This window comes from Rhincodon typus, chromosome 1 (assembly GCF_021869965.1).
Source record: "Rhincodon typus isolate 14 chromosome 1, sRhiTyp1.1, whole genome shotgun sequence".
Taxonomy (NCBI): domain Eukaryota; kingdom Metazoa; phylum Chordata; class Chondrichthyes; order Orectolobiformes; family Rhincodontidae; genus Rhincodon; species Rhincodon typus.
Window position 1 is genome coordinate 77,948,592 of NC_063332.1, and position 22,626 is coordinate 77,971,217.

At 39.9% G+C, this 22,626-nt stretch overlaps 1 protein-coding gene across 1 annotated transcript in view; it reads right to left on the bottom strand.

The window, feature by feature from the left end:
- Positions 1–1,302: 1,302 nt before the first annotated feature.
- Positions 1,303–22,626, bottom strand: part of LOC109914674 (PGAP2-interacting protein) — a 115,318-nt gene continuing 93,994 nt past the window's right edge. The window contains exons 11-14 of the mRNA XM_048599521.1: positions 15,260–15,404; positions 14,339–14,400; positions 8,986–9,141; positions 1,303–1,681 (exon numbers count right to left, since the gene is read on the bottom strand). Of these exons, the coding sequence (XP_048455478.1) occupies positions 1,573–1,681; positions 8,986–9,141; positions 14,339–14,400; positions 15,260–15,404 (472 nt within the window). The 3' untranslated portion in view covers positions 1,303–1,572. The remainder of the gene's footprint in view (positions 1,682–8,985; positions 9,142–14,338; positions 14,401–15,259; positions 15,405–22,626) is intronic.

Consider the following 22,626-nt stretch of genomic DNA (forward strand, 5'->3'; position numbering starts at 1 on the left):
CACTCATCAGGATAATTTGCGGGAAATATAGAGTAAAGGAAAAACAACATTTATTCTGTATGATGATGACTGATCATTAGCTGCCATACTCTCTTTACATTTTCAACCAGGCAGGTTGATTCTAATTGATTAACACAGCCATTTTCTGGTTCATTTCTCAGTGCAATCACCTATTTTGTTGAGTTGAAACAAGCAGTGTATACCTGGTCTTCTGGTCTTTTGGCCTTCAAGAACAGGATTCTGTGTTTTTATATGTAGCTTCCATTACATATATGTACTACATTGTGAACCTAACCAACAGTCCTAAATTGGTTATCTGGGTAATTCTTTGCACACTTGGGATTATTTAGCAAATGTCCAATTGCAGTTTCACAGAAAATGTTGGACACTGACATGCATTTTGCAAATACAGACAGATTGGGTATTTGCAACAAGCGTGATATCCAAAGGGGAAAATGCTGTTTAATGTTTTGTTACTTTTTATTTTTTTTGCAAACTGCCCTGATGAAAGCAAGATGTAAAGCTTCAACATGTCTTCTTTTCAGCAGCACTGAAGTTCTATGCTAGCAAACAGCTATCATTACAATGAACTAATTGCTTCCATATTTCTGAATCCATCTTGTATCACATTCTTCACCAAACTATTCCTAACCTAAATTTTTTAAACTAGTCATTGAATCATTGTCAGCTGCCTGGAAACATGTTGTCTGTTCATTACATCAGTTAGCAAATGGTGACTTGTGTAAGACAAGAATAGGGAAAACATAAAACTTGGGGATAACAAAACATCAATTAAGTTATATCATTGTCTTTTCCTTTCAGAGTTGCTCTCATGCTTATTGAACTGCAGGATTCCAGCTTGTCCAATGCTCAATGAACTGTACCACAAAAGGACTTGACACGAATAATGATACTTCTGTAGCCAAGCCTAAATCCTGGTTTTACTCAGGTACTTACGTATTCACTTCCACCATGAGTAAAGGTGAGATCAGCAGCCAGCATTCTTGATGTAATTGATCATTACAACATTATATTTAAGGAATAATTTCAACCACTGCCAACATTCAAAATCAACTGAACAATCACCTTGCATTACAGTGTCTGTTTTAGATGAAATATGGATATCAGATTAGACCAAACTTTTGCCTTAGTAAAGTGAATAAAGTTCCAAAAACCAGTAACTGATGTGTTTAAAAAAAATTTTGTTGGTTGAGTATCTCATTGGTATCAAACTTGAAGGTTATAAAAATAGAGACAATTGGAAGTTAAATGGAATTTAATAGTTTGTAAGTTGCTGTGATCACAAGAAAGTCCTATTAAGAAAGGAAACTAGTCAAGAATCAATAATATAGACCTTAAAGATATCCCAGTTTTCTGACATTTTGCACAACTTTGTAAAATATGTCGTAGAATTGGTGATAGATGTCTTTTTTGGTCACCTTTCTAATGTTCTATCCACCACGCAATACCATCCTTAATAAAGTCACATCACATCTTGTATGCAGTAATAGTCCATACATGTTTAAAATAAGATGTACTATGTATAACATTAGAATATTGCTATTAGTAAAATCACATTTTAATTTTTCCTTCTTTATCATGCTGGAGGAAATACTTTGGTGTGTTCATGTGAAAGTGGTGAATGTGTTCGCTGTTGTGTCCAATCATAAATGATCCAAAACTAGAAAGAAAAATAATATTATTTTAGCACATTGTCTCAGAAAACATCCAAAATTCTATCACAAGATAGCCACTGTTCTAATATGGCAGACTACATTTGTACAAGAATGTCTTGTGAATGAAAATATGATAAATTACCAGATATTCTGTTTGGTTTATTTTGTTTGTTTATTGATGAATCGCATATCTGTACTTCAAGTTCCCTTTTCTTCTCAATCCCAATTAGATAATTCCCTTCCAATGAGTAAGTGGTCTCCATCACTTGACTGTGTTTCAGGGGATGATGGGACCTCTACAAGTGGGATGGCCTACAGCTAAACCAGAATGGGACTAATGTCCTGGGAGGAGTTTAAACTAGTTGTCAGGGGTAGGGAACACAATATAACTTCGAAAAGGTATGTAGGCATTGTTCACATCACATCACAATATGTGACCACACTGTGTCTCATGGGAGTAAGTCCAGGCTGGAGACCCTCAATTTTAATGCTAGGAGTAAAGCAAATGAGTTAAAGGTGTGGATTGCATGTGGAATTGCGATGTTGTTACCATCACAAAGTCATGGTTGAGGGAGGGGTGACACTGCCAATTCAACATTCTGGGGTAGGAACTTCAGGTGAGACAGAGGTGGGTGTAAAAGAGAAGGTAGTGTTAATTTATTAATTAAGGAGTCAGCTACTGCAATATGGAGGGACGATATCTTGTAAGGGCCATCAAGTCAAGCTTCATGGGTACAGCTTAGGAACAAAATAGGGGCAATCACCCTGTTAGCAGTGTATTATAGGCCCCCAAACAGTTAGCAGGCAATTGAGGAGCAAATACACAGTCTATTCACTGAGGCATATTGAAGAGAATAATAGGGTATTGGCAATCCACATCGCAAGTTGATTTTTGTTTGCAAGTCGGAACACAATGTCAGAAAACAATGCAGGACAACATAAAACAGTTGTTTATTAGTGCTGAAAACAATTCTTTTTCTTAATTCATTAATAGGATGAGGGAATCGCTGACTAGGCAGCAGTTATTGCCCATCTCTAATTGCCCAGAGGGCAGTTCAGAGTCAACCACATTGCTGAGAGTCTGGAGTCACATGCAGGCCAGATCAGGTAAGGATGGTAGCTTCCTTCCCTAAAGGACATTAGTAAACCAGATGGGTTTTTCTGATGATTGACAATGGATTCACGGTCTTCATTAGATTCTTAATTCCAGATATTTATTGAATTCAGATTCCATCATCTGCCATGGGGGAATTCAAACCCAAAGCCCCGGAATATTATCTGCGACTCTGGATTAACAGTCCAGCAATAATACCACAAGGCCATTTGCCTCCCCCAGAATGTCAGATTTGCATGTCAGATATTTAAAATTTATACCCATATGGGATTGTGTTCGTAAGCTGGATATTTGTATTGCGGCGACCCCTGGTAATTAGAGTCATGGAGTCATACATCTGTACAGCATGGAAACAGACCCTTCGCTCCAACTCATCCATGCCAACCAGATATCTTAAATTAATCTAGTCCCATTTGCCAGCATTCGGCCCATATCCTTCTAAACTCTTTCTATTCATATACCCATCTAGCGGCCTTTTAAATGTTGTTATTGTACCACCCTCAGCCACTTCCTCTGGCAGCCCATTGCATACAGGTGCCACCTCTGTGCAAAAAAAAAAGTTACCCCTTAGGTCCCTTTTAAATATTTCCCCTCTCACTTTAAACCTAAACCCTCTAGATCTAAACTTTCCCACCCCGGGGAAAAGACCTTAGCTATTCAGTTTTTCCCAATAACTCAAACCCTCCAACCCTGGCAACATCCTTGTAAATCTTTTCTGCACCCTTCCAAGTTTCACAACATCCTTCCTACAGCAGGGAGACCAGAACTGAATGCAGTATTCCAAAAGTAGCCTAACCAATGTCCTGTACAGCCGCAACATGACCTCCCAACTCCTACACTCGATGCACTGACCAATAAAGTCAAGCATGCCGAACGCCTCCTTTGCTATCCTGTCAACCTGTCACTCAACTTTCAAGGAACTGTGAACTGGCACTCCAAGGTGTCTCTGTTCAACAACGCTCCCCATTAAGTGTATAAGTCCTGCCTTGATTTGCCTTTCCATAATGATCAAGGTTGAACTCTGAAGTAAACTTCTTCGCTGTCCACTTTTGGTGTCATCTGCAAACATACTAACCATGCCTCTTATGTTTATAATGACAAAAAGCAGTGGATCCAGCACTGATCCTTGTTTCACACCACTGGTCACAGGTCTCCAGTCTGAAAAGCAACCCTCCACCGCCATCCTGTGTCTTCTACCTTCAAGCCAGTTCTATATCCAAAGAGCTAGTTTTCCCTGTATTCCATGTGATCTAACCTTGCTAACTAGTCTACCACACAGAACCTTGATGGACGCCTCACTGAAATCCACATAGATCATGTCCATTGCTCTGCCTTCATCAATCCTCTTTGTTACTTCTTCAAAAAACTCAAAGTCAAACACATCTGCTCCTTAGCTTTCATTCACTTATGGATAAAGGACACCCAGACCAATTTGGACATTCACACTTCAAATAACCTTTCACCATTTAAGAAATATTCTACCTTTGACTTTTTCTATCAAAGTGAGTAATCTTTCACTTTGTTACATTTGGGCTAAAACTTGATGGTTTTTTGGCTAAGTATGAGTTGCCAGCTAGTTTGGTGGAGTGATTTCTCCACAGGGCCAAAGAATATTCTTGCTGTATTTATCAATCTCACTGCATTAATTCACATGTCAGCTCTTACGCTGAGTATCACATTTGATTTCTACCTCCTCTCACCACTTGCTGGAGATCCCAGAACTGATAAATATCCCCATCGCCACTGCTTTATTTAAAAGGCCATTGTGCACATGGACAGCCACTGTCAGTCCGGAGTTGGCCTGCACAGTTACTGACATTTGCCTCTGAGGTAAATCAATGCCCTGCTTTGTGGACATGTTCCTGGAGCCCCTGCTGGACAGGATAGTATACAAGTAGGTCTTCCTTTTCCCCCAGGAAAACAGACCATGCCAGCTTGGTCCAAATTGACAACTGGGTCAGTCAAGTCTCACCATCTGGAGGAATGCCCCACACTATATGAAAAAGGGCAGTGTCCTTCTCCACAACACCAGCATTAAGTGCCACCATTTTATCTCAGATACCTCACACTCATTCTATTTCTGCTATTCCAGGTATCTTTGGCTAAGGGGACAATGCACAAATCGGCAATGCAAGGCACGATCCAGGTAGGCTCACAGTGAGTGAGTACTTTAATATTGAGCAAACAGCCCAGCAAATAGCTTGGTCCAATCCATGAACACAAAGTGCCCTTGCTGTAGCATATTGAGATGTAGCATTGAAGTGCAGAAGTGTCATGTAATCAGAGATGAACCATGAGGGTTCTTAGAGTATAGCACATATCAGATGCGAATGTCCATGGATGCGAGGGGTGTGTGACCAGTTCCTGTGGAGAGTGTGATTTTGTTAATGCCTTGTATCCAACATGGAGGTCTTGTGGAGTAAACAGCAAGCTGAACATGCCAAAATTCTGTTTTGGTTTCTGTGATTAGGTTTTCCAGTGGCTAGTTTGAAATCAAAGAAGATATAGTATAGCCCTTTTGCTGCCTCATTCCTCACTGTCCCAAACCCTCAAACACATTATCTTGTACTTCTTTCAATCTAGCCTACAGTATTCACTGCTGACAAAGCGGTTTCCACTACGATGGCAAGACCAACCATAGAGCCCTCCGCTCTGTGTTCTTAAGAATAACCCTGACATAGCAATCACTGGACTAGTAATTCAGAACGATAGGCTAATGCTGTAGAGACATGGGTTCAACTCCTACTATGGCACATTTGAAATTTAAATTCAATAAAATTCTGGAATAAAAAAAGCTAGTCTCACAGTGACCATGTAACTACTTTCAATTGTCATAAAAACCCATCTGGTTCACTAGTGTCCTTTTTAGGGAAGGAAATCTGCAATCATTACCTGGTCTGGACTACATGTGATCCCAGGACACAGCAACATGGTTGACTTCTAACTACCTCCGGATAATTAGGAATGGACAATAAATGCTGAGGTTGTTGACTTGCTCGCCGAGTTGGCTTGTTTTTGTTCAGACGTTTTGTCACCATGCTAGGTGACTTCATCAGTGGAACCTCTGATGAAGCGATGTTATTCTACTCCGCTTGGAATTTATACTGTCCAGTCCATTATGGTGAGTACTGTCATTTCTGGTTTTGATCTGTATGTGTTTATGGGATCCAATTCTGTGTGTTTGTTGATTGAAGTATGGATGGAGAACCATACCTCTAGGAATTCCATGCGTGTCTATGTTTGGCTTGGGCTATTATGGTTACTTTGTCCCAGTTAAATTGATGGTCTTCATTGTCTGAATGTGCCGATGTTAAGGATTAGAGACCCCATTCCCACAACATGCAGAATGAACGTGATTTACAAAATACCATGCAACGACTGCCACAAACATTACATTGGACAGACTGGAAGGAAACTAGCCATCAGAATACATGAACATCAGTGAGCAGCAAAACGACACGAACTTTCCTTAACATCGGTACATTCAGACAATGAAGGCCATCAATTTAACTGGGACAAAGTAACCATAGTAGCCCAAGCCAAACATAGACATGCACGGGAATTCCTACAGGCATGGTTCTCCACCCATACTTCAATCAACAAACATATAGAATTGGACCACATATACAAACCCATACAGATCAAAATTGGAAATGACATACTCGCCATGACAGACCGGACAGTATAAATTCCAAGCGGAGTAGAATAACACTGCTTCGTCGGAGGCTCCACTGATGATGTCACCTAGCATGGCGACGAAATGTCTGAATGAGAACAAGCCAGCTCAGCAAGCAAGTCAACAACCTCACCCACAACCCAAGCTACAATCTTTGTCAAAACTTAAAACAATAAATGCTGGCTTAGCCACCAATATCAATATCCTGTGATTAAATAAAATAATTCAAAGATAGTAAACGTAACATCTTTTATTCAAGCAAGGAGAGGGAATAAAAGCAGGAAACTATAGACCTGATAGATGCTAGTCTATCATGGTGAAATTGCTAGATTTCATTCTTAGGGAGCTATAACAGGATATTCAGAAAATCAAGATGGGATCAGGCAGAGTCAATATGGGTTTGTGAAAGGGAGATTGTGTTTAACTAATTTTAGATTTCTTGAGGAAGTAGCAAGGTGGTTAAAGAGAAATCTGTGGATATGGTGGTAGCAAGAACTGCAGATGCTGGAGTCAGAGACAACACCGTATGGAGCTGGAGAAACACAGCAGGTCAGGCAGCATCAGAGGAATCAGAAAGTCGATGTTTTGGGCCAGAAGAAGGGTCTCGACCTGAAACGTCGACTTTCCTACTCCTCTGATGCTGCCTGACCTGTCATGTTCCTACGGTTCCACACTGTGTGTTGTCTGTGGATATGGTGTACTTAGCTGTTTGAGGTGCCACATCAAAGATTACAAAATAGGAGCTCGGGGGTGAAAAATGTAGCATATTAGCATGGCTAAAGGATTAATTGGCTAGCAGGATACAAAGAGTAGGCAAAAATGATCTTTTTCTGATTGGCAAGCTGTAACTGGTGAACAGCCACAAGAATCTGAGCTGGGACCTAAAACTATAATAATCTTTATCAATGATTTGAATGGGGGGATTGAATGTATGGTAGCTAGATTTGCTAATGACACCAAAATAGATAAGAGAGTAACTTGTCAAAGGAATGTAAAAAATCTGTGAAGGCATATTCCCAGGTAGGTGAGTAAGCAAAACAATTGAAGATGGAACACAATGTGGGAAAAAGTGAACTTGTTCAGAATATAACGATGCTGTGCCTTTCAAGAGATTATTTTGTCCTGGTGTTTTGTTGAAAAGAAGTTGTAAGGCAGATGTGCCAATCTGTCTTTAAGAAAGTAAAGAAAAACAACACATCACAATTTGTTTAAAGTCGGAACAATGGAAGCAACCAGGGTGTGGCCAGCTCTGACAGACCAGGCTTTTTTTAGTTTTTAAGGTTAGCCTTAAGCAGAAGCTACTGGGGTCTCAAAAGCGTTGGAAGCTTCAGTGAATGTCTCATGGCTGCTACTCTCTCTGAATTTTGTTTTGATGTTTTCCCCCCGGATTGGAGAACTGCATGTGCGAATCCAGGTCTGAATTACTCCTTATTTTTGCCAAGGGGTGTGTCTATGTAAATTACTATTATTGGAACAGTTCATCAGTAACAGTTACTGTATCTAATCTGTTAAGTTTCCAATAGAGTTGTTATTTGAAATTCCTCTTTCTTTGTATTTTAACTACAGTGTTAAAACAAATTCTGTTTGGCTTAACATCAAGTAGTTTGACCAGTCGCATTGCATTTGCGACACTTTACATTTGCCTTTAAAATAAGAAAAAGTTATGGTCTAGGCTACCTTCTTAAAATATTTTTGAGGGGGTCTGCTTTGGTCTGGTCCATAACAAGAAAAATAGAAAAGCTATATAGTATTTAAATGTAGAGTGACTGCAGAACTCAGTGGTTCAAAGGCATGTGCATTGTCCTAGTGTGTGAATCACAACAAGGTTAGTTTGCAGGTACAACAAGCGAGGAGGAAAATAACTAGAGTAGTGGTACTTATTATATGAGAGTATGGACATTTTATTTCAGCTGTGCAGGGTGTTGGTGAGACCACATCTGGAAACATTGTAAGCAGTTTTGGTGTCCTTAGTTGGAAAAAGATAATTGCATTAGAAAACAGTTGGCAAGGTTCACTTGCTCATTTTTACGATGATAGTTTATTCTTACGAAGAACGATTGAACAGGTTGAGCCTTTACCCATTGGTGTTTAGAAGAATTAGACGTCATCTTTGTGAAACATATGAGATCCTGAGGTGGATCTGAATGGATGTACCCCTTGAAGGAGAAAGAAGAACTCAGGGACACATTGAAGAACAAAAGCTCTCACTTTTAAGATGGTGATGAGGAGATTTCTCTTGTGAGTCTGTGAATTATCTTCCCGTGAATGCAGTGGAGGCTGCATCATTGAATATACTCAAGGCTAAACTGGATAAATTCTTGATCAACAAGAATTATGAAACGCAGGCGGGAGATTGGAGTTGACGTCAAAATCAGATCAGCATGATCTTACTGAATGGGAGAGCAGGCTCAAAGGGCCAAATGACCCACTCCTGCTCATAAGTCATATCCTTCTCTTTCTCTTTCTCTGCCAGTCTCTCACAACATGCTGTCCACAACGTAATGTTACCTGCTACTAACCTGGGGTTAAAATGAATTTCTTCAGGCACATTTTTAGGATCGGTTTCGATTCTACCATTATCTTCATAATGATTTTTGTCATCAGGAATCCGAAACTTTGCCAACTGAACTTCTGTATCACTCAGACCACCATGAGAAATACGGGCATAGCCCAACCTAGAGGAAAAATAAATATTTATTAGTTGGTAAACTAAGAATACTTGTGCGTTAGTACAGCAGGCATCACGGCAGGCAAGTCTAGTGCAGATTTTTTCTTAAGAAAAAGGAAGATCATCCCCAGTGTTAATTGTTTTAACTGTATTTGTCTGAATAGTAAAATCAGTGGTACAAATCGCCTCAAATTATGGGAAGAAAATCTCTTGACTCTTAACTAAAGCACTAACACGGATAGCAATACAAATTATGGATCCTTAATCACTGGAGCCCAATTAAATCACTTGGGAAATTATTCATTTAAGCTTTTCACAAGTTCATAGGTAATCATTCAAACAATGAAGAATTACCAGAATAATATTTTAAAATAAACAAGGAATCCTGTATTTGATCATAATATGTAAATAAATAATTATATTACCATCTTTTAAAAGGTTAACAAAGTCACTAACGTACTTACATTTTGGGATCCAAACTTTTAGTGCCAAAATTTGGAGGGAACGCCACCTGAAGCAAATTCATTACACATTTTGAAAGCTTGAGAGTTTTAACTGTCACATCTGGCTGTAATGTCAAAAGGTACATGAATATTGTATTGAAAGTACTATATATTGTATAGCAAAGTTGGTCTGAAAGGATTAACTCCAGCTTTGAAATGGCTCCACTCACTGATTATATAAACGTCTGTCTCTGGAACAGCGAGTCAGTTCTACTTTCTTGTTAGTCTCCAACTATGTGTGTAATAAAGTGTGTAATCTTATGTTCCAAGTGACATGGGCTTGCGAAATTTCATTGGCTTGTCAATCATGACGTCTTGCTGCATATTTTATGCTTTTCACAAGCAGTGTAGTGAGTTCCTTATCAGGCAGCATTAAAGAGGATTATTTCTTCTTAAAACACTTCGTTGACGATCCAACATATCATATTAATATTCAGCTTTCTATCTCGCAAAACAAGCTAGGCGTAGAGAAAACTTGACAAGGAACTCAGAGCGGGTATCTAGTGAATTCAGCTTACCAACTGCTCCAAAGGACCACTATGTTGGACACATTTCAGGGCACACTCCATGATTACTAGTCATTTGCATCTCATGTCCATGGGCACTGGCACTGGAAATGTGCCAGCCTCTAAGAACCCTCATGACTCTCTGCAAACCACTTACAAGACATCGGGCAGCACTGGCAATGAGTGTGCGTTCAGGGACATACGCTCAGCTAGTGTGCTGGACCAGGCTGTATTTCCGGGCTCTTTATAATGGAACATACTGACTCTGCTTACCTGGATGCTCACAGCATCTCTGCCGTGCATTGCCTTGCTTTGCCTTTTTCCACTCTAACTCTTCAGCCAGAGATATGAGGCTAATATTTCTTATGTCTTGCCTTGATATTTAGAACTAGCACAAAGGAACGAAATTTATCTTACTTGTCAGCAACCTCGGTCAAGTCAAGAGGAATAGACTTCACTCAGGAGGTCCTGGCACAGTCTGACTGAGCTTGGTACAGACACAATGGGTTGAATGGCCTCCTTCTGTACTGTACAATTCTACAATAATACACATAATTTGCTGTTGAGTCCTCTCACAGGTTTGCATGCATTTCCAGATTCTAGCATATAATCAGCTTGCTAAGATACCCACAATGAATTAGAGATGCCAAGTGAGGGGTACAAACTGCTAAATCCCTCTTCTAAAACAGACTGACTACATTTTGGACAAGTTGCTGGCTCTTGATTTCTTCTTGTGCTTTCTCTCTCCTCTGATATGTGCTCATTTTTAAGGAGGCTGCACCATTTTATTTGCCAGATGTTGCAATCCTGGCTGAGCTTCTCCTAATTGAATTCTTCAGAGTGCCATTGCAACACTTCATGTGATTGCCATAATTGCACAGCCCAGACCTGAGCTGCTTATAGAAGAATCATTTTGATAACTGAATGGTAAGCATTCTGTCAATATGACTAGCCCAACTCAGTTGTGACTCAGTTGTTGTTTATGATCGACATGCCAGTTTAGACAGCAAAACAAGCTGCCTGATCTTCAGAAGCGTTGATGTGGAGGAACCAGTGAATGTGGTTTATTTGGAATTCGAGTAAGCTTTCGAAGAAGTCCTGCGTAAGAGATTAGTGAGTAAAATTAAAGGGAAAGGGATTAGGGGTAGTGCATTGAGATGAATAGAAAACTGATTTGGTAGATCGGAAACAAAAAGTAGGAATAAATGGGTCTTTTTCCAGAGGGCAAGCAGTGACTACTGGGGTACCACAGGGATCAAAACTAGGACCCCAGCTATTCACAGTATATATTAATGACAGAGGTAATTAAACGTAATGTCTCCAAGTTTGCAAATGACACAACTGGGTGGGAGGGTGAGCTGTGAGGACGATGCAGAGATGCTTCATGGTGATCTGCTCAAGTAGTTTGAGTGGGCAAAGACATGGAAGATGCAGTATAATGTAAATAAATTTTGAAATTATCCACTTTTGGGGCCAAAACAGGAAGGTGAATGGCTATAAATTGAGAGAGGGGAATGTGCAGTGAGACCTGGGTGTCCTCATGCACCTGTCGCTGAAGGTAAGCATGCAGGTGCAACAGGTGGTAAAGAAGGCAAATGATAAGTTGGCCCTCATAGCAAGCAGGTTCAAGTACAAGAACAGGGATGTCTTGTGGCTTTTGAGGCCAGACCTGGAATACTGTGTGAGTATTGGTCTCTTTATCTGAGGAAGGATGTTTTTACTCTCCAGGGAGTGCAGTGCAAGTTTACCAGACTGATTCCTGGGATGGTGAGACTTATGTAACAGGAGAAGTTGTATTCTTTAGGATTATAATTGCTGGAGTTCAGAAGAATCGGCGGGGGAACAGTCTCATAGAAACTTAAAGTCCTAACGGGACTAGACAGGGTACATGTAGGAAGTATGTTCCTTATGGCAGGAAAATCCAGAACTAGGGGTTACAGTTTAAGGATACTGGGCATACCATTGAGGACTGAATTAAGGAGGAATTTCTTCATCCAGACTGTTCAGCCTGTGGAATTCACTACCACAGAAAGCAGTCAAAGTCAAAATCACAGTACAATTTCAAGAACAGAAGTCACATGACACCAGGTTATAGTCCAACAGGTTTGTTTGAAATCTTTCGACCTGCTGCTCCTTCGTCACCTGACTATTTCAAATAAACCTGGTGTTGTATAGCTTCTGACTTTGTCCTCTCCAGTCTAACACCGGCACTCCCACATCATGATTTAAGGAGTTGGATATAGCATTTGGGGTGAAAAAGATCAAAGGATATGGGAGGGGAAAGTGGGAAGTTAGGTAATCATCCATGATCATCATAAACGATGGCGCATACCTGAAGGGCCAAATGTTTCTATGTTAACCAGCCTCTGAAAGTCGTATGTTCAAAAGTAACCAGATTAAAAGTAGCAGTTTTCCAAATCTGGGGCACAAGGCAGTGGAACCTTGAGGGAAGCTGTCAGCAGCAGTGGAATGGAGTTAAATAGAGATTTCAGTAATTGTGTCTGTATGCAGTATTGGAGCAACCTCCATCTCATGTTTTTGTTGTCAGTCATTACAGCCATGTTGGTATAGAGTCATTTGAGCATGGAAATTGTTAAACAACATTCAGTGATTCTTGGTGAAACAGAACTACACTTACACCTAGACTTTTTAAAATAAAAAAATTCTTGCAAGAAAAGATGATCAAGCTTCAAAAAATGAGGAATGATAGGTCAATATTTTGGTTGCAAGGTTCTTAACCTTCTTTCACTTTGCAGTGACTTCATTTTGTATTTTCTGTTTTTATTGGTTTCAACAAGTATTTCAAGGATGTCACCCTGCATCTCAAAATCACAGCTGCAGAAACAATTGTAGACACTCCCCACGAATACAGACTGGACAGAAATTGTACATTTAAGATGAAGTACAAGTGACAGAGGAAAAGATACACTTGGCCTTCTTCTAGGAGAGAGGAAGAGGAAGGGTCCTATTAGAAGAGTAGAAGCAAGCTCCAGAAGATCTGTTTCCCTTCCCTCCCAATAGTACATTGGCCCAGATTTTCTGATCTGCAGACAGTCAGAAACTGGACATACCTGACAGCTGCACATTAGGACCTCTGAGAAGTACTGGCTACCTTGTAATTGCCCAGGAAATTGAAACTTCCCCCAAGGGGAATTACCTGATGTCTAGGACCCTCTGAGCAGGACTCAACTTCGATTTGGAAGTTTGTTCTTATTCATTAAGATGTGGGTGTTGCTGGCCAGCCCATATTTAGTTGCAATTCATGGGCGCATATGTAGACCCACAATGTTGTTAGGGATGAAATTCATCCAACGACACTGAAGGAACAGTGATACATTTCAAAGTGGGGATGTTGAGCGGCTTGGAGGGGAACTTGCAAGGGGTAGTATTGCTATGTATCTGCTGCCATTGTCCTAGAAGGTAGTGGATTTTAAAGGTGCTAGCTGAAGATCCCCAGAGAATTTCAGAGTATCTTGTAGAAAGTACACACACTGCTGCTGAGCAGCAGGGAGTGAATTTTTGTGTATTTATCAATCAAGTGGGCTGTTTTGTCCTGGATAGTGTCAAGTTTATTAAGTGTTGCTGAAGCTGTGTCATTCAGGCAAGTGGGGAGACTAGTATCTTGTAGCATTTGTGTCCTGGTAGCAAAGCAGGAATCTCTCGCGTATTGACTCAATAAGAATAAATGTAAACAGTGTGCTGATTTTACAATTCTTTCCTTCCTTTGTAAAATCACAAGCACACTTCGTGAAAAAAGAAATCGTGCTGGAACAAAATATCATAATTCTGGAATTACGGGGTAGGTCTGTAAGTTCAGCAAACATTGATTTCCTCGTCATAGAATCCCAGATCACCAGTAACATACAAACCATTACTATCTTAAATTCTGAATTTATTTTACAAGTGTGTAAGCATTTACTTATTTGCACAGAGTATTTTGGGTGTGGTTTTGAAGAGTTTTATGTTTTGCCGTTTCATTCCTAGTCATTGCAAATCTTCTTTCTCGATAGAAATGTAGCTGTAAAGAGATTGCAAGATTGACACATATGCAACAGATACTCACTTGTCTGGGGAGACTATTGTGAAAATATTTGTTAAAACCAATTCGATAACTACAGATTCATGAGCAAAGCACTTTTTCCTAATTCTTAGGGAGAACTGGTCACAACAATCAGGCTAAAGTATTGCAACTGACCTTATTAATCCACGGTACATGATGTACTCACACCATCTATGTGGATCACTCTGATCTATATCCTAAAAGAGAAACAAAAAAGTCAAGAAAAACGTTTTTGCAGAAGTGTTTAATGTAGCAACGTCTTTATAATATTTTTAGGATATGTAGTCAATGCAAATGCTTCTAGGCCATTTCAAATAGAATTTAGACTTCAAGTTGTTTGAAACAATACACTTCCCTTTTGTTTACCTACCATTACCATCAAAATTATGAAATAATGCATTCATATAAAATCAGCAAAGTGACCTGAGCTTTTCAGCATTCAATGCATATAATCTCTGATGTAGTCCACACTAACAACACAATTTGACCTTGCCAGATTATATACGTGCAACGATAAGCAAAGGATCGTGAGAATCTCTTCCCCATGAAAGATATGGCTAAGATCAGAGGGCATACATTTAAGGTGAGGAGTAGGTGGTTCGGAGGAGATCTGAGGAAAGATTTTTTTCTCACACGGTGGTAGATATATGGAACATGCTGCTTGACAGGGTGGTTACTGTTGCAATACTTAAGAAGCAAATCAATGAGTATGTAAAATGCCAGGGCATAGTAGGCAATGGACCAAGTACAGGAAAATGTGATTAATGTAGTTTTGGTATTTGTTGGTCGGCAGAGACATAGAGTAGCGAAGGGCCTGTTTCTATGCTTATAAGACTCTATGACTATGGCAGTGCTTTGCAGACAGTTTTCTAATTTTGAACTCATTTTAATCCAACATTCTCAAGAATAATTAGGGATGGATAATAAAACCATGCCAATAATGCCTGTAGAAATTGGAGACTACAACTTAACAATTAAAATTAAAACAAAAGAACATAATATTAAAAATAATATTACACTTTTACACTCAGTTCACTTTTATAAATGTGCTCTTACCTTTACATTTCCAAATTTCCTAATCTGTATGTAGTCTCTGGAGCCCGGTGCAGAAGTAATGTATCCCAGAAATACAAGAGGCTGTGGGATTTCCTTCAATAAGTTAGAAATGTATTGTGCCTGCAATTTCCTGTCTAAATCATCCCTGAGAAAAGCAAATAAGTTGAGGAAAGCCTGTAATACAAGTGTAATTAAACTGTTGAAAAATGCAGTATTAGGTTTTTGAGTCTTTATCCATAGACAATAGTCCTTGATCCTCCTAACCTACAGCAAAGTACTTGCTTGTATTGACGGTGAGGTCAGGTTAAGGATCAGCCTGTGATGGCCCCATTTGCTGACGCCCACAATTTACATGAGGAGTAAGGGCAGGAAAAGAATATTCAAATTGCTCTCCCATTCAATGAGATCATTGATCTGACTGTAGCCTTAAATCCACTTTCCTGACTGTCTCCATAATGTGTGACACCCTTGTTAATCACACATTTTTCAAAGGAACAAGAACAGAATTTGTGCAAAAATGCTCAGCAGGCCTGGCAGTATCTGTGTAGAAAAATCAGAGTTAACGTTTCAGGTCCGGTGACCCTTCCTCAGACAAATTGTTCTAATTCAGCTTTGAATATGTTTAATGACCTAGCCTCCACTACTCCCTGGGATAGAGACATTAAAAGATTAATAATCTCCTGCAGGACAAAATTTATCCTCCGATCTATCCTATTTCTATACAGTGTCCTCTAGGCTCTAGATTCTCCCACAAGAGGAAACATCCTCAAAGCATCCATCCTGTCAAGCCACTCAAAATTGGATATGTTTCAATAAGACAGTTGAAGGAGAGGTGGTGGTGTAGTAGCAATTTCACTGAACTAGTAGCCAGTGTTTCAATCTAATGCTCTGGGGACATGGGTTTGAATTACACCATGGCAGACACTGCAATTTGAATTCAGTAAAAATCTGGAATTAAAAACCAGCCTAGTGGCGACCATGTAACTACTGTCGCTTATTGGAAAAGCCCATCTTGTTCACTAATGTCTTTTAGGTTGGGAAATCTGCCATCTTTATCTGGTCTGTGACAACATGTGACTCCAGACCCACAGCAATGTAGTTGACTCCTAACTTTGAAATGGCCTCGCAAGCCATTCAGTTCAAGGGCCCAGTAAATGACATCCAAATCCCGTGAGCAAATAAAAAAAATTCTTATCCTTCTAAACTGAAATGAGCACAGGCCCAACCTTTCCCCATATGACAAACCCGTCATCTCAGAATTCAGCCTAGCGAGCCTTCTTTATCCTGTTTTTAATCTGTGTGTTCCTCCTTAAATAAGTGCAAGATGCCATTAAACCATATGAGAATATATTAGGACTGAACGCAAACAAGTTCTCCATTTGTGGTCTTGCTTTTATGCTCCATTCCCTCTTGTAATAAAGGCTAACATTCTGTTTGTCTTCCAAGTTGACTGCTTAGTCGCATGCATTTTCTGTACCACATACAAGGACACAAAGATCCTGTCATACTGTACAATTCCTAATCTCTTTCCACTTAAGTAATAAACTCCTTTTCAAGTCTTTATTCCAAAGTGGTCAACCTAACATTGTCCCACATGTGCTAAATTATTCCCCACTTAACCTATCTATATTCCTTTTCTATATTCCTATGTATCCTACTGTCAATTTGCTCTTCAACACATATTTGTATAATCGGCAAAATTGCTTATAAAACAGTCAGTGCTTCCATCCAAGTCATTAATATAGATTGCAAATAGTTAAGGCGTCAGAAATGATCCCTACGGCACACCACTACTTCCAGCTTGCCAATGTGAAAAAGACTCATTTATCCTAATTCTGTATTGGTTGACCTGTCGTCTGGTTGGCTAGTCAACCTAATACATTACCCAAAACGCTACAAGCTGTTGTTTTCTGTTGTCATCTTTTATGTAGCAGTTTTATCAAGCAACTTTTGTAAATCCAAAGACACTACATCTAGTCTTTCGGCAATCATTGATTTCTATAAATTCTTCAATTGCCACACATTCAGCAGCTTAATTCAGGCCCTAAACCCCTGTGTCTGTTTTTTTTTCTCTTCTTTTCGGATGTTCTTTAAACCACCTCTTTGACCAAGCTTTTGGTCATTTTTCCTAATATATTCTCATATGGTTTAATGGCATCTTGCACTGATACTGCTTCTGTGAAATACATGAGTACATTTTACTTTTTAAGGCTGCTATAATAATGCATGTTTTTGATTGCAGAGGAAAATCATCGTCACTCCTCCCACAGAGCGAGACTTCAGAGATCTGTGCTGCAGCAGGAAGAATTAGAGGACCATAGCCCACATGACTTCAACTGACAGTAAAATGGATACTCATAGGAATGAGTCCATCCTTTTTAATGCATTTCTTATTCTGAAACATCTAAAATTCTGTCCCATTAATAAGAATGTTGTGTACAATGCAAGATATACATTCATATTTGTGAATGAAGATTTAATGATCCACAGAATTTAACACAAGGTTAGAAACTACTTTGTTAAATGCTGATATGCTCGTTTCTGCTCACCACAATTTTAGAACAGAAAGGTGAAGGGAAAAGTACATCAAGTGAGAAAGCTAGCTAGTAATATAAAAACAGGTACTAAGAGTTTCAACAATTATTTAAACAGGAAAAGAGTAATTACAGTCTTGGTCTACTAGAGAGTTAGGACAGTGAAACTGATAATGGAAAACAAAAATGTGAATGGGAAATCATTTTTAACTGATCAATTACAGTTTTTCAACAAAGTAGTATTCACTGTGGATACTGTGATTTGGTTAGCTCAGTTGGCTGGATGGCTGGTTTACAATGCAGACTGACACCAACAGCATGGATTCGATTCCCACACCAGCTGAGTTTACCATGAAGAACTTTCTTTTTCTACCTCTCCCCTTGCCTGAGGTGACCTTCAAGTTAAACCACCATCAATCAGCTCTACCTAAAGAGAGAGCAGCCCTGTGTTCTGATAAGACTATGGTGACTTTACCTCTTTCAGAAGCAATTCTATGCACAAAGGGTGGTAGATGTTTGCAACTCTGTTTCATAAAAAGCAGTGAAAGCAGGAGCAGTTGTTAAGTTTAAATCTGAGAGTTTTTTTGATAAGCCAAGGTATTAAAGGATAAGGGCCAAAGGCAGAAATATGGATTTAGGCTACAGATCTGCCATTATCTTACTGAATGGTGGAATAGTCTTGAAGGCTGAATGGCTTACACCTATTCCAGTATTCCCCTCTAAGAAGGAGATGGATATGGTCCTTGGGGCAAAAGGGATCAGAAAGTAGTTGGAGAAAGCAGGTACAGGTACTCAGTTGGATAATCAGCCATGATCATATTGAATGGTATAGCAGGCTGAATAGTCTACTCCTGCTCCTTTTCTATGTTTCTGTTTCTATGATAGAAAGGAACTGGTTAATGTAACATAATTGCATTCTTAGATTTCCAAAAGGCACTTGATATACTGCCAAACCAAAGGTAGCTTCTCAAGATGAGAATGCAGGTTGTAGGGGGTCATTTTAGTATAGATAAAGGATTGGTTAGCTAACAGAAAGCAAAATTTAATGATAAATGGGTCTTTTTTGGGTTGGCAAGCTGTACATAGTGATGTGCTGCTGGGATCATGCAGGGTTCTTGACTATTTACAAGTAACACCATTAATTTGGATGAGGGGACTGCTTGCATGACAGCTACATTTGCCAATGACATCAAGATGGGTGGGAAAGAAATCTGGTCAAGAGGAGGTAGAGGGACTGCAAAGAACATACAAGCAAAGAACAGGTGTAGGCTTTTTGGCTCTTCATGCTTACCCCACCATTCAACAAGATCATGGACAATTTACTCTAGGCTCAACTTCCCTCTCATGCTAGTTCAGCATAGCTGTCAATTCCCTGATATTTCAAAAGTCTGTCTACCCCCTCTTTAAATACTTTCAGCGATCTAACCTCCTGAACTCTTTTCAATAGAGAACTGTAGAAATTCACTACCCTCTGTGAGAAGAAAATTCCTCGCACGTCAAGTTTTAAATGTCCCCTAGTTTGAAACACCCCCATCACTGAAAACATCTACACTGTCAGACCGCTCGGAGCCTTATATAAAAGGATACAGATAGTTCGAGTGAGTGAATTTGGCACAGAGTATAATGTGGGTAAATGTGAACATCTCCATTTTGAGAGCAGGAATAGAAAAGCAGTATACTATCTAAGTGAAGTGAGATTGCCGAACTTTGCAGTACAAAGGGTTCAAGGAATCGTACGCAAAATATTATGAAAACCAAATAGAATATTGTCATCTCTTTATTCATTCATGGGATGTTGGCTTCAGTGGCTGGGTCAGCATTTATTATCTATTCCTAATTGCGCTGGGGAAGATGGTGAATTTTTTTTGAACCACTGCAGTTCTTGTGGTGTAGGTATACCCCCAGTGCTGTTTGAAAGAGAGTTCCCTAGATTTTGAGCCACTAACAGTGAAGTAATTATATTTCCAAGTCCAGATGATATGTGATTTGGAGGGAAACTTGCAGCTAGTAGTGTTCCCATGCATCAGCTGCTGTTGTCTTCCTCGGCCGTAGACGTTGCTAATCTGCAAGGTGCTATTGAGGATGCTTTAGTGTGTTACTGCAGTGCATGTTGTAAATAGAACATACTCTTGCCACTGTGTGCCAGTGATCAGGGGAGTAAATATTGAATGTGGTAAATGGAATGCCAATCAAACGTGCAGCTTTGTCCCCAGCTTTGAGAGTGCTCTGGATGCTGCACCCATTCAAAAAAGTAGATTCTGCCTTGTAGTTGGTGGATAGACATTGGGGAGACAGGAGCTGACTTACCCAATGCATAATTCCTATTCTTTGAACAGCTGTTGTAGCTAGAGTGTGTGGATGGCCCAGTTCAGTTACTGGTCAGTAGTAATCCAACGATGTTGATAGTGGGAATTCAATGATGAACATAAAGGGATGATGGTTCAGTTCTTTCTTGTTGGAGATGATCATTGCCTAGCACTTGTGTGGCATGAATATTATTTGCCACTTTTCAGCCCAAGCCTGGATATTGCTCAGGTCTTGCTGCATATGGACATGGACTGCTTAATATCTGAGATGTCATGAATGGTGCTAAACAGTGTGCAATCATCAGCAAACATCTGCACTTCTGACTTTTTATGATAAGGGAAGGTCATCGAAGAACCAGCTGAATATGGCTGGGCCTTGAATATACTCTGGGGAATTCCAGCACTGACATTTCGGGGTGAAGATATTTCAGGGGCACAGAAAATAAACATAGAGAGATTTTACTGTAGTTGGTCAAGATCTTGGTGAGACCAGATCTGAAGCATGGTGTACAGTTTTTGTCTCCTTGATAAAAGATATAATTGCTTGAGAAGTAGTTCAGAGAAAAATCACTTGATTCATTACTGAGATGAAAGGCATATGAAAAATTAGCTGTGATCCTATTAAAACAGATAAGACCTTGAGGACAGTGCACATTATGGACCACTGGAGTATGTTTACATTTTTGGGGATAAATTAAAACTAGCGGACTGTTTAAGAGTAAGAGCTCTCTCTTTTAAGACTGAGATGAAGTCTTTTCTCTCTCGGATGATAATTAGGGTGTGGAATTCTTTTTCCAGAAGTTAGTGGAGATTGGTCTTTAAATTTATTACAAGTTGAGACAGACAGAATTTTGATAGACAACGGAGCTGAGGCTTATGGGGAGCAGACAGCAAAGTGCATCTGAGACCACAACCCGGTCAATCATAATCATATTGAATAGCAGAACAAGTTTGAAGAGCCACGTGACCTACTCCTGCTACTTTGTGCTATGTTTTTTTTGAATTCTTTCCTGAGGTGCGTGCACTGTCTAGGCCAAAATTTATTGCCCCTATGAACCCATTGCTCAAGTATTTATACAGGAAATTTGATACGTTAACACATTAGCCACATACATAAGAACAGCTTGCACTGAGCTTTGCTGGAGCACTGCAGCAAGCCTGAGACACAGATGTTGATCAGATAATAGGGTGATGTGGTAATAAAATTTTTCAGGGTAAGATCTATTCTTTGAGGTATTTAATAATTTAACATTTTAAGGGCATTGCAAATGCAGTATGTGTTAAATATAGAGGCTATCGCCATTTAAAACATAAAAAGCAATACATATATCGCAATTAAAACAGAAATTGCTGGAAAAGCTCAGCAGGCCTGGCAGCATCTGTGGAGCGAAATCAAGAGGTAACGTTTTGGGTCATCACTCATTGTCGTAGAATCTCGACAGTGTGAAAATGAGCCATTCGGCCCAACAAGTCCACACTGACTCTCCGAAGAGCTCCCCCCCAAACCCCCATCCCAACATTTCCCATGGCTAATCCACCTAACCTACACATCCCTGGACACTATGGGCAATTTAGCATAGCCAATCCACTTACTCTGCACATCTTTGGATTGTGGGAGGAAACCGGAGCATTTGGAGGAAACTCACACAGGCATGGGGAGAAACTGCAAACTCCACACAGATAGTTGTTCAAGGATGGAATTGAACCTGGGTCCCTGACGCTGTAAGGCAGCAGTGTTAACCACTGAGCCACCGTGTTGCCCTGAGGGGGTCAAGTGACCATTCCTCAGAACTGATAATAGCTAGAAGAATGTCAGTTTATATGCAGAAGATAGGGTGGGGGGGGGGGGGTAAAGAATAAACAATAGGTGGGGATAGAGCCCGAAGAGAGAGAAGAACAGTTGGATAAACAAAGGAGTAGATAGTGATCTTTTAGGAGAGTGAATAGCTATTAATGGGGGATAGTAGGAACTGCAAATGCTGGAGAATCCGAGACAACAAGGTGCAGAGCTGGATGAACACAGCAGGCCAAGCAGCATCATAGGCTTTTGCTCCTATGGTGCTGCTTGGCCTGCTGTGTTCATCCAGTTCTGCACCTTGTTGCATCAGGTTGAGGGAGCTATTTGTCCATGTTTTAGTCTGCATTGTCCAGAGGTACAATGACATTCAATCTAATTTGAATGACGTGATGAATGGACAGTCTGACACAACTACATTAATTAAAAACAGCTTGCATTTAAAATACATGTAACATATTCAAACATGTTCCACTGGATCATTATCAAACACAATCTGACAGTAAACCATGTAAAGAGAAAGGAAGGCAGAAAACATAATGAAAGTTGTAGGTTTTAAAGATCCACCTTAAAGAAGGGAAAAGAAAGAAGCAGAAAGGAATTCCAGATCTTAGGACCTAGGCAACTGAGTATTCAGACATCAATGATGAAATGATTAAATATATGAATGTTCAATGATCTTATTGATGGTGGAGCAGGCTCGAAGGGCCAGACGGCCTACTCCTGCTCCTA